Raw genomic sequence first — 13,287 nt, forward strand, 5'->3', positions numbered from 1 at the left:
TACACGATAATAAAGTTCCGTAATTCATTAGTTAAGAGGCTCATATATTGGTCAGTGGAATTATTTGGATAAAGGTAATACAGTAGAATGAAATTTTGAATAATATTCAATTATACTTCCAATTTTTAAAGGGATATGATTTTGATCTTTTGAGCATTCACTAGATATGTTAATTCATTTACTGTGTTATATTAGAAGGATGAATATTCTTCTACAAGGTGTATGTGGCGTGAAAATTTATTTATCATCCTGCTATTTTACTACAGTTTTAAAATATGTATGACATTGTTCAGGCTATCGACTTGGGGATCCATTGTATGAAGATGCAGACTCTTTGCATAGCGATGAAGACTCCGGCGAGGGTCGCCATGAAGATAGCGATGAGTTTGCTGATGACGAAGGCATGTCGAATGCTGACTCTTCATCACAGGTAGGTTGGATGTGTTTTATAAATGGAAATTGAAAAATACTGTATAGTTTACTATGTTGAAATATTAATGAACTGCTTAATTCTTTGAGTGCCGACCCTTCGTGTATTTTGGTACTCAAGCCTCAGGCCTTTCATTTTGGACAATTTACTTGACTTCTCTAAGCACAGAACCTATGAAAGATAGGACTTTTCAGCATATATTATTGCTTAGCTAAATAAATTTCTTTTCCATTGATACATAATTTTTTGCATTTTGTAAAATTTTCATGCACGTAAATATTAGAAAGAGAAGACGTAAAAACTTTTATTAAATATGTCCAATAGTGCTGAACTGAGTAGAAATATCCAATGCCACTTAAAGTATTACGAAAAGTACTATAATGTTATGATGTAAAGAGCATTAGGAAGTCAGAGCTTCAAGTGATTGCTAAGTAAATTTAATTTGATCAAAGTTAGTTATACATCAAGGACTGTGATCCATAATCACTGAGAAGCAAGTCTGTTCAGCCAAGGTAATAAAAAAAAAAAGTTTTAGAGGAATATGGCAGCTGTTAAATGGAAAATTACCTATAATTTGCTGCATTTTATTTTTGTGCCATATTAAATTTTGTCCTAAGCAAATTTTTTTATGGGTACATAAAGAAAAGACCTTGTATTTAATATCTTGAAATGCTATATATTAGATCACAGTAATGTACTGTATAGTGGTGTAAAGTACAAGGTGCGGTACAAATCTAAAAAAAACGTAGAATATTTTACTTGTAAAGTGACTTTTGCCTCTCTGAAATTAAGAAATGGGGATAAAGGTGAGAAATTTACAAAGGAATAGGAGCCTGTTCTAAAGACCCATCAACCCAGGAAAGCTAGTTTACTTTAAAAAATTATGATGCATAATACGCTAAATGAATTAAACCAAGACACTAGTGCCACTCTTGAAACTTGGGTTCTCAGAGAAATGGCAAAGTTAGCATATGCCACAAGGCTAGATAGAAAAATCAAATAGACATTAACCCTTTTACCCCCAGGCTATTTGGAACTTTCCAACCCTTAACCCCCAGGGGTTATTTTTTTCAAGCACATTTTGCAGTATAGTTTTTTTAAATTGCTCTAACAGCCTTAATTTTCGTCATAGAGAGGTCAGGTTGGTCTCATTCTCTTGGAAAATGCCTGAAGTTTCTCACAAAATTATCAAAAATATGCAAAAAAAATGTGAATAGCTGTTTTTTGCAAGGACATACCAGTACATCCATGGGGGTAAAGGGATGAGTTTTGTGAAACGTACCAGTACGTCCTTTGGGGGTAAAAGGGTTAAAAGCTCTAATAAGATATGAACATTCTTTCCATGAAGCAAGGAAGTAAAGTTGTTACTACTAGAAAGAAATATCAAATATCGTGAGATGTTTACAAATGTTGGAAGGAAAAAGACCAGATTCAGAAGATCATCAAAGGACTAGTGGAAACTCTTGCAAATACATACATACATACATACATACATATACCAAGGCACTTCCCCCAAGTTTGGGGGTTAGCCGACATCAACAAATGAAACAAAATAAAAAGGGGACCTCTACTCTCTACGTTCCTCCCAGCCTGACATGGGACTCAACTGAGTTCAGCTGGTACTGCTAGGGTGCCACAGCCCACCCTCCCCCGTTATCCACCACAGATGAAGCTTCATAATGCTGAATCCCCTACTGCTGCTACCTCCGCGGTCATCTAAGGCACCGGAGGAAGCAGCAGGGCCTACCGGAACTGCGTCACAACGAGTTGAATATAGGAATCGTCTTGCAAATAAAATGCTATAATGAAAAGGAGGAAACTAAAAGTCAAACAGTGGCAGAGCTTAAGTCTGATAATCTGAATGTTTCCATGATGTGGCAACTCTGTCAATAGTATTTGGATCTCTGGTGTGTTTTTCATCTTGGTGTTTGGTTCTCAAAGATATTTCCAGGTACAAGAGTTTTCCTAAAGAAATTGATTTGCCAATCTTAAGCATATCATTCATTTGTGATATGATCATTTTATGTACTTTGTGGTGAAACTTTACTATAATCTTATATATCTCAACAGTTCCAATACAACCAGCAGAACACTACCAACCTGCAGCACACTATAACTTTTATAAAATCCCTTATCGACCTATGAGGTAAAATTTATTACTATATAAGTACATACATACATATACCAAGGCACTTCCCTCTCAATTTTGGGGGGTAGCCGACATCAACAAATGAAACAAAAACAAAAAAGGGGACCTCTACTCTCTACGTTCCTCCAGCCTAACAAGGGACTCAACCGAGTTCAGCTGGTACTGCTAGGGTGCCACAGCCCACCCTCCCCCGTTATCCACCACAGATGAAGCTTCATAAGTAATACTGTAAAATACCTTACTCTTACTGTGGTTGTCTTGAGGCTACTCTCTAATTTTATCACCTGAACTTTCAATGGAATTTTAACTCTTACCTTTTATTTTTACCAAACATGTTAAACCAAATGAATGGATTTAATAATCAATGATGGAAAATAAAATAGGGTTTCCCTTCGTCCAAACCCCTTTTTGGTGTTAGATTGCTGTGTGGTCCACAAGGACTAACACAAGAGCACAAAGGTTTACTTACCAAGGGATTGTTCAATTCTTGCTTACACATGTTAAAGGAAAAGACTAACAAGTTAAATCAAGTTACCTCATGAGAGGAAATCCATGAAAAAAGCTAAGACAACCATCATGATGTGCTAAGGAAAAGTTGATAATCTTTCTCAGCCATCTATTTTCACCAATTTTCCTTGCTAGGTGCCACGATTGAGCTAAGCATCAGGAATGCATGTTGAACCGATTGGAATTGTTTCATGTAGTACCCAGACCAACCTATAAAGCTCTGGATATCGTGAACTTGCATACTATATTAAAAAAGCTAATGAAGAAGCAATTTTTCTCACATCATGGGTTTCATGGATGAAAAGTGGATTGGTTTTTTTGATGAGGAAAGTCTTGATACACAGATAGCCCATGAAGAAAGGGACTTGTTGGTCTGTCTAGAAACAGACTACCTTTAATGATGACATGGATCTCTTGAAATATGCTTGCATGGTAGAACCGGACCAAGGTAACCACAACTAGGCTTTAAAGCTGAGATGTAAAGGAGGTCCTGCCTCAGGAGAGGCTTTTCGTTTTTGGCCAGCAAGAGAAAATCCAGGGTCAGTATCAGGAGACAGTCAGGAGTGAGGGTGAGGAACGTTTGTTCTCTACAGAATGCAGCAAGGTCACAGATTCTTGCTCTCAAGGCTCAGGCTATTGAAAATACTGCCGTCTAAAGTAGCCCTTTTAGAGTAATTAGGGAAGCCTCTGATTTTTCAACAAATTCAGCACTATCGAAAGACCAAGATACGGAAGTAGTTGTACCAACAGATGTTGCAAAGCAAAGGACAGTAATTTTGTGAAACTTTTCCGAATCCAATCCCACCTAAGGGGTAATGTTAAGGTAGTAGTATAACAAAATTGTGGATAGCTTACTCTTCATATCTTCAAAGATGTAGACCATAAAAGAAGCCAAGAAGTCCGGGGTTATCCAGCTTGAGGTCCAGTCCCTAAGAAGGCCATCCATGCTCTCCACACTGACCGCCATTGTCTGGTGGAAGAAGACCTCTTGCATCCCATCAAATGCATAATGATGTTAGCCAAAAAGTCTCATCTGTATGCTGTATTCGAAAGGGAAAACCAGGTCACAAACAAGGCAGCAAGGCGTGGAAACCTTGAAGTACAGTATGTGGCCACAATGGAACCACAAGCAAAGCTGTCCCTGTGAAGTCTGATAGGATCTTCAAAATCTTCATAACAAAGATCTAAGGAAAAAATAGATAGATCAAAGACAATCTGTTCCCTGTCTAGGTTCAAGAAATCTTGCAACTGTGTAAGAATTCACACGGAGCTACTTGAAGCAGAAATTTGTAGTTCTTTGATGTTGCTAACAGGTTTCCATGGAGATACAGCACAATTCAGAGGATCTTGTGTGGAAAGTGCTCTGGTCTGAAATGTACAGTACTCTGTATCCAAGGCTCTCTGCATGGACAAGGCTGTCCATCATCGCATTGAGAAAGCTTGATAAGTGGATTGGGGTGAGGAACAGATCCCTCTCACAAATGATCTTCATAATCGGGAGGATTATTGTACTCAGAGTTCTTAGCAAGATCTCCCTATCTGGAGAGACCCAAGTCTGAACTTCCATGTCAGGAATATCACTATCAGTCCCAACACATTTAAATAAAATGCTGGAAACTGAGGCAACTTCTCTTCAGGGTCTAGATCATCCTCTGACCCAAAATCTTCTGCATGTTTAAGGGCCTAGTCTTAGCTGTTTGAACCCAATGTAAGCAGATAGAGCAATTCTCAGGGTCCCATGCTCTGCCCCAAGAAGCATAACAATCGCTATTGCGCCTGGTTACTCATAAAAATCCAAATTACTCATCTGTAATTAGGAAAGATTTGATTAATATTCTGTAGGGGAAAGAGAATATCTAGCTTTTTCATCGAGGGAAATAGGGACTGAAACAACTACACACCTCATACGCTATATAAGAATCAAGAGGCTAAAGGTAGGTAAACCTACCCAAATACTGTAGAATATATTTATCCCAAGAGGAATTAACCTTTTCCCTTAATTACCTAATGGGTAATTGGGAACCATCCGACAAGTCTGAAGGTAAGGAAAGGTTCCCTCAAGAAGGTCATAGAGGGTTAACTTATCCCCCTACAACCCAAGAATTGTTTATGGACTTTCCCTTTTGTATGATCCCTATACATCAAGGTTACAATTATGAAAAATGTCTCTTATACTTATCCCCCTACTACCCAAGAATAGTTGACACCTACTAACAAGTAGGCATGCAGAAGAAAGTAACCCAATGTGCCTCATAGCTTGTGGGTCGAGTAGCCTTCCTCATCCGCATTAACCCATCCCTAAGGATGGGATAGGGCAGAAGGAACTCCAGCCATAGAAGAAGTACCTCCAGCTTTTTCTAAACAAAACCTCTACCTCAGGAAAGAGATGACCACTCATAATACATAACCTACTTTCATAAGTACATACATACATATACCTATGCACTTCCCCCAATTTTGGGGGGTAGCCGACATCAACAAATGAAACAAAACAAAAAAGAGGACCTCTACTCTCTACGTTCCTCCCAGCCTAACAAGGGACTCTACCGAGTTCAGCTGGTACTGCTAGGGTGCCACAGCCCACCCTCCCACATTATCCACCACAGATGAAGCTTCATAATGCTGAATCCCCTACTGCTGCTACCTCCGCGGTCATTTAAGGCATCGGAGGAAGCAGCAGGATAGACTGTCATAAGTAACCTAGCAAAATATATTCATAGCTTTATACCCCAAATTATAAAATGTAATCATTACAGTATATTACTGTTTCAAAGAAACTAGTTTGTGATAATATTGAATATAGGCTCATGAATATATATATATATATATATATATATATATATATATATATATATATATATATATATATATATATATATATATAGAATATTCACTGATGTTGCAAGGGGCCCAAAAGTTCTTCTAGGCTGACAGTGGGGTTAGCAATTTAAACACAAAATATAAAAAAAATATATTAACTCCCATGACCCATTTTCTACATGGTACTGGATTCATAGGAAATAAAGCAAAAATTGAAGAAAAAGAAAATGCAAAGAGAATAAAAATAGTTTTTATATTTTCAGTTTGTCCCACATATTGTTGAACATTCAGTAATGTAAAAAATGAAGAAAATAATGCTATATTTTTTCATGTTGATCATAAGAAAATTAGCTGCTTTTAGACAGTTAGAAATTAGTCAGTCTGCTAGTTCTCCATTGCTTAAAAGTTATTTGATTTGACAGAGAATAAAAATAGTTATATTTTCAGTTTGTCCCATATATTGTTGAACTAAAGATGTAAAAAATGAAGAAAATAACGCTATATTTTTTTTTATGTTGATCATAAGAAAATTAGCTGCTTTTAGACAGTTAGAAATTGGTCAGTCTGTGAGTTCTCCATTGCTTAAAAGTTATTTTATTTGACAGGAATACTTAGAAGACGTAAATTACCTCGCAGATGATGAGATGTATTCTGAATTCTTTACACCATATGGACTGAAGATAAAAAGTAAAGGTAAGTACTCCTTATCAGTACTTGTGATATAATTTACAGATTTGATTACAGTACTTTTCATTACAATTGGAGGTAAGTTAATGAAGTTTGATATGAGTAGGCTTTACTAATTTTTTTTCATGCAGTGTTTGCCAGAGTTTATTAACCCCTTTTACCCCCAGGCTTTTTGGAAATTTCCAACCCTTAACCCCAGGGGGTTATTTTTTTCCCAGCACATTTTGCAGTATATTTTTTTTAAATTGCTCTAACAGCCTTAATTTTTGTCATAGAGGTCAGGTTGGTCTCATTCTCTTAGAAAATGCCTGAATTTTCTCAAAAAATTATCAAAAATATGAAAAAAAAAAAAAAATTATAGCATTTTTTTGCATGGACGTACCGGTACGTCCATGGGGGTAAAGGGATGGGTTTTGTGAAACGTACCAGTACGTCCTTTGGGGGTAAAAGGGTTAGTGTATGGATGGGAGACTTTTAACCTTGAATTTGTTCCAACACGAATACTTACTGAGAATTACTTCCTTAGGAGGGTCCTTGACCTCTCAATCTCGACCAAGATTTTCCCGCGTTACTCCCCCTATCTCGCTCCAGATAGTTTCTACCCCCGCCGCCAGGATAAGCCCTGCGGCCCGGATTAGGGCAGGTCACTGCTTTCCCGGGTAAGGATGCTCATTAAGTTCTTGGTCGTGAGATGTGAAACATCTCACCCTCTCGCTTAACTCTCGATCCTTTGGCGCGTTGTGATCCCACGTGTTTCCAGTGTGGGGACTTGTGTTTTTTCTGCGATAGTGCGTTTTCGCAAAGTGTTCTCAGTACGTTCCCCTTGCGTATATCCAGTGTTCCTGTAACTCGTTAGTGTTGGCTCTTCGTGTGCGAACGATGGAGCATGTGCGTCGTTGCCCTGGTCCTAGAGCAGGAAAGTCGTGTGGGGCTTTCCTCTCTAAGCCAGAAGTGGACCCTCATTCCCTTTGTTCCACGTGCAGGGGTAAAGTTTGTTCCTCCTCGGACACGTGTCCCGAGTGCGTGAGTTGGGACGGCATTCAGTGGATACGGTATAGTACCAAGAAAAAGAAGTCGTCGAAGCGTTCCCCCAAGAAAGTGAGTGGCGTGTCCTCCTTACAGTCGGTCAGTGATCGGTCCGACGAAGCCTCGGCCTCTCCGTCTCCTTCGCAGAGGAGTGGGCAACAAGCCCCCAGTGTTATTGTTAGCCATAGTGTTCTCCCCGGTGAACCCAGTGTGAGGGAGGAACCAAGGGCTGGCCCCTCTGGAGGGAACGGAAGGGCCGCTAGTGCTTCGGGGGAATCGGGCCACGTGGCAGGGGATCACGCTTCCTCAGAAGACCCATTGTGGGGCAGTGTGGCTATTTCAGACTCCCCCCCGCCCTCGTGGGCCGGTGCGTCGGGTTCTCCCCCGCCAGAGGACAACCACGCTAGAGTTCGTCGCCCGAGTAGCGATGCCTTCGGGTGGAAATTGCCGAAGACTCCGGGGAGGTCACCGCTAGGGATGGACGTGTCCCTGGGTCCCTGGCCTCCTAGCAGGGACAGAGTAGACTCGGTGCCCTCGATCTCTACAGCAGTTCCCGAGGACTTCCTCCAGCACCCTGTCTCGGACGATCGACGGCGAAGAGCCTCCCCCGCGCACCACTCGGGCAGTCGTTACGCGAGGAACGTGGCGCCCTCGGACTCTTCGGAAGCAGATTCATCCTCCGGGGGAGAACGCAGGGAGAAACGGCACCGGAAGAGAGAGCGGACCGATAGTGATCGTTCCCGCTCCAGGTCGAGGTCGCGGCACAACAGGAAGCGCCCACGCTCTCACTCCCGTAAGTACAAGAGGGAGGTCTCTCCCGGCGGCGAATGGGTCTACGTCCCCTCAGGAGAGTCCAGAAAGCACCGCTCTCCAGACTCTCGGTCCAGTGAACGAGCCTCTAGGTTGTCACTGCCTACACACAGCCTAGAACAGCTCGACCTGCCACGCAGGAAGGACCTCGCTCTTAGGCACAAGTCCTCGAGGCCTCCGGTTCACCCTGCCCAGCGGGGGGAAGCGCGCTTCCGAGAAGGCAGCCCGACCGAACCAGCCCAGCTGGGGCGGTCGTCGAGCAGGAAGGACCGGTTTCCGGGGTCGGGTCTTCCCACCGGGACCGTGTCCTCCTCTTTCAGAGCCTTGGGGCAGTCGAAAGGCCTCCCGGAGTCGGTGGCCCCCGCCCTACGGCGAGACCACCCGCGTACGGGCGCCCTACGGTTACGGGACGTCCTTCCTGGGACCGAGAGGAGAACGGCCGGTTTACCGCCCAAGCACGGCGCCCCTACGCCAAGCCGAGGCCTCGGTCGACGGAGGCGAGGCTTCCCCGTCGGAGGACTCCGCCTACAGAAGGGTGGTAGGCCTCGTCAGAAGGCTCCATGAAATTCCGGAACCCTCGGCGCCTAAGGTGAATGCCTGGAGGTCGAGCCTCTTGAGATATACTCACCGTGACGTCCTTCCGAAGTCCTCCCTGGTCCTGCCTCTCGCCCCAGACCTAGTACTGGGACAAGAATACATCGACAACTTGGTGGCCAGCAGTGCGGAGGCCCCCAAGTCCCAGAGTGCCTCCAAACTCCTCCAGGGTCTCAAACTACAGGGCAAAGTTTATATCCCGGAAGGACGGCGCCCAGGTCCCTGTAGGGTGGACCCAGCCTTGGACATCCTGGGACAGGGCGGCTCGGACGAAAGGGCCTATTCAGCCCCTGTGTCCTTCTCACCCTCTGAAGCCGGCATGATGGAGGAGATGTCAAGAGATATGGTTAACGTCTCCTCATGGCTGGACTGGTGGGCCTCCACGTTGGTTAATGTACAGGCCTCCACAGACCCCGACGACCCTGAGCAACAAGGTCTCCTGTCGGACCTTCTCACTTCCGGGGGGAAAGCCCTCAAGTTTATGGCTTATCAGGCACTCTCCTTGACGGCCAACTGGGTCCTTCGAAAGCGGGACACAGTGCTTTCCAAGTTGACAAGAAAAATCCCGGACAGAGAGACTCGAGTGATTCTTAGCCTACCCCTAGGAGGCGAGTCGCTGTTTCCGTTGAAGGAACTAGAAGTGCTGATGGAGAAGGTGTCCAAGAGGAGAGAGGCCAACGTCCCCAAACAAACATCCTCCAGGAGGCCTCCTTACAGGAGGTCAGTCTCGGATAGTGCCGTGACCCCTCAGGCTATCCCCAGCTCTTCGAGGAAGGACGCCCCCGCCTCCTCCTGGACATCAACTCCACAGCCCTCCTGCAGGGGAGCTCCAGCTTCTGCCAGCTCCTTCAGGTCAGGTTACTCCGCCTCGAAGAGAGGCAGATCAGGCCGCCCCTCTAGGAGAAGGTAGAGGGAGAGGCCCCCTACTCCCGCCCAGGCCTCGGGTTGGGGATGCCTCAGACCATATTGGCAAGCATGGAAAACGCATGGGGCGGATGCTTGGACGGTGTCCGTCCTGAAAGAAGGCTACAGGATTCCCTTCATAGCGGATCCACCCCCTCTTATTCCAGCCACCCAGACAGAATGGTTAGCTCCCAGGGACCCGTTGAAAAGGGCTACCCTGCAAAAAGAAGTTTCTTCCATGTTGGAGAAGGGAGCCATGGAAGAAGTCCTTCTCCCAGGGCCAGGCTTCTACAGCCGCCTGTTCCTGGTGGAGAAAGCAACGGGGGGGTGGAGACCGGTGATAGACCTGTCGGCCCTCAACAAGTTCGTCAAGAAGACGAACTTCAAGATGGACACCCCAAAATCCGTCCTGATGTCCTTAAGGGAGAAAGATTTTATGATGACAGTCGACCTCAAGGACGCGTACTTCCAGATTCCGGTCCACCCGTCGAGTCGGAAGTTCCTCCGGGTAAAATGGTGCTCCCAGATCCTGCAGTTCAGGACCCTCTGCTTCGGACTGTCGACGGCCCCTCAAGTGTTCACGAGGGTCTTCGCGACAGTCTCAGTATGGGCTCACGTACGAGGTATCCGCCTCATCAGATACCTGGACGACTGGTTGCTCCTTTCCAGCTCAAAGGCCCTCTTGGAAGAGCAAGGGAAGGACCTCCTCCGGTTCTGCAGGAGTCTGGGAATCATTATCAACCTGGAGAAATCGAACCTAACTCCATCCAACAGAATGGGGTACTTGGGGATGACGTTGGACACCGTGCAGGGGAAGGCCTTCCCCTCGGAAGACAGGATACAGAACCTCATCAAGATCATTCAGCCGTTCCTGTCGGGGCTTCCCAGGAAGGCGAAAGACTGGCAGAGGCTGATAGGTCACCTGGTCTCATTAGAGAAGCTGGTTCCCCAAGGGAAGATACGGCTCAGACCCGTACAATGGAACCTCAAGGCTCTATGGTCCCAGACAGGCTCTCAGAAAACATCGATTCCGGTCCTTCCGGACACGAGGGCAGCCTTAAAATGGTGGCGATGCCAGTCGAACTCCCTCAAGGGGATGCCCCTCGGGTCCTGTCCCCCCGAGTTTCTCCTGTTCACAGACGCCTCCAGCCTAGGGTGGGGAGCCCACCTGCGGGAGGAAACAGCAAGCGGGACCTGGTCGGAGACCGAAAAGCAACTCCACATCAACGTCCTGGAGCTAAAAGCAGTACAAAAGGCATGTCTGCACTTTGCAAGTCGGTTGAAGGGAAACACCGTGGCCCTAATGTGCGACAACACCACGGTGGTAGCCTACATCAAGATACAAGGTGGCATGAAGTTGAAGGAACTGTGCGACATCACCGTAAACATCCTGCATTGGGCGGACGAGCACCAGGTGACACTGCTAGCAAGGTTCATCCCCGGGAAAGGGAACGTGCTAGCCGACGGCCTCAGCAGGATAGGTCAGATAGTAGGGACGGAATGGTCCCTACACCCAGAAGTGGCCAGACTCATCCTTCAACGCTGGGGCTCCCCGGTGATGGACCTCTTCGCAACGAAGCTCAACGCCAAGTTACCGGTTTATTGCTCCCCGGTACCAGACGAAGGAGCAGCCCTAGAAGACGCCTTCCAGCACAAGTGGGACAACCTGGACGTATATGCCTTTCCCCCCTTCACGCTGCTAAGGCAGGTGCTCAACAGAGTAAGAACCTCCCAAAACCTAAAGATGACTTTTGTAGCGCCCTGGTGGCCAGAGAGAGAGTGGTTCGCGGATCTAAAAGACCTGGCAAGCCACCCGCCGTGGCCTCTGCCCCCCAGGTCAGATCTACTGAGTCAACCTCACTTCCTCAAGTTCCATGACAACCCTCTCTCTCTTCGCCTTCACGCCTGGAGACTATCGAGCGGCTCCTGAAGAAAGAGGGGTACTCCTCCCCCACAGCTAAGAGGATGTCCCTATACCTAAGAAAATCCTCTACCGTGGTCTACCAGGCGAAGTGGGCCGCCTTTACGAAGTGGTGCGCGGCAAAACACATAAGACCTCTTAAAGCCTCGGTCCCTGACATAGCTGACTTTCTCGTGTACCTTAGGGATAAAATAGGGATGTCAATCCCAGCTATTAAAGGAGTACGAGCAGCCTTAGGCCAAGTCTTTCTCCTGAGAGGCATCGACCTGGGGACCTCGAGACACATAGGGATGCTGATTAGAAGTTTCGAACAATCCTGTCCTCCTCAAGCCAGGAGAGTGCCCAGATGGGACCTGGCCAAGGTCCTGAAAATGTTGTGTCGTCCTCCCTTTGAACCCCTCAGAGATATCGGGGACAAAGATCTCACCCTCAAGACAGTCTTCTTGCTAGCCTTGGCTTCGGCTAAGAGAGTAGGTGAGATCCACGGTCTCTCCTACGACGTGGCACACTCCAAAGGGTGGAGGGAGGTATCCTTCAAGTTCGTACCCTCGTTTGTAGCAAAGACTCAGAACCCAGCAGTCTGGGACCCGAGGTTTGAAGGTTTTTCAATTCCGGCCATCCCCAAGACAGGCAATATGGAAGACCTGAAGTTATGCCCAGTCAGGACGATCAGGAAATACCTGGAAAGGACGGCTCATCTCCGCCCAGGTGCCAAGAACCTCTTCGTCTCTTCAGGCGTTAATAAGAAGCAAGTGTCCAAGAACACTATTTCCTTCTGGCTGAGACAAGTCATCACTAGGTCTTATGAAGAGGACAAGGTGGCAGTACCAGGCACTCCCCGCCCCCATGACATCAGAGGCCTGAGCACTTCCTTGGCCTTTGAGAGAAACATGGCAGTGGGGCAGATCCTACAGGCCGGCACTTGGTCACACCAGTCGACCTTCACGGCCCACTATCTCAAAGACTACTCAAGAAAGTCTTTGGATGGATTCTCCATTGGGACAGTCATCGCCACCCTCCAAGCGGTGTAGCGGCAGGCTAGAAGACGTCCCCAACAGTGAATAGACTCGTCCCTACTTCTTCAAGAGAAGACTCAGTAGAGAAGATGTGAAGAGGTAAGTCTTAAAATATAAGCGTAAGGTTTCCGCTGTTACCCCCTATCCGCTCTCTGTACCCCCGCATTCCGTAGCCCTCCAGGCAGAATGGCTCTCCCGCCTCCTAAAGTATAAGTCTCCTAAGGAAGTAATTCTCGGTAAGTATTCGTGTTGGAACAAATCAAAAATTTTAAGTAATTTTTATTTTTCCTAACATACTTACCGAGAATTACTTCCGGGTAATGGCCCTCCCTTCCGTCCCCGAGTGCCATTCTTCCATTGCCGGGTTGGGCTAAACGGCGAACTTAATGAGCATCCTGACCCGGGAAAGCAGTGACCTGCCCTA

General features: G+C 46.1%; 1 protein-coding gene across 1 annotated transcript in view; it reads left to right on the top strand.

Moving 5' to 3' along the window:
- The window catches only part of LOC137616449 (rho GTPase-activating protein 39-like), a 78,690-nt gene that overhangs the window by 35,384 nt on the left and 30,019 nt on the right, over positions 1-13,287 (top strand). Inside the window, exons 6-7 of the mRNA XM_068346217.1 lie at positions 294-430; positions 6,512-6,599. Of these exons, the coding sequence (XP_068202318.1) occupies positions 294-430; positions 6,512-6,599 (225 nt within the window). The remainder of the gene's footprint in view (positions 1-293; positions 431-6,511; positions 6,600-13,287) is intronic.

Source organism: Palaemon carinicauda, chromosome 2, assembly GCF_036898095.1.
Source record: "Palaemon carinicauda isolate YSFRI2023 chromosome 2, ASM3689809v2, whole genome shotgun sequence".
NCBI classification, from domain to species: Eukaryota; Metazoa; Arthropoda; class Malacostraca; order Decapoda; family Palaemonidae; genus Palaemon; species Palaemon carinicauda.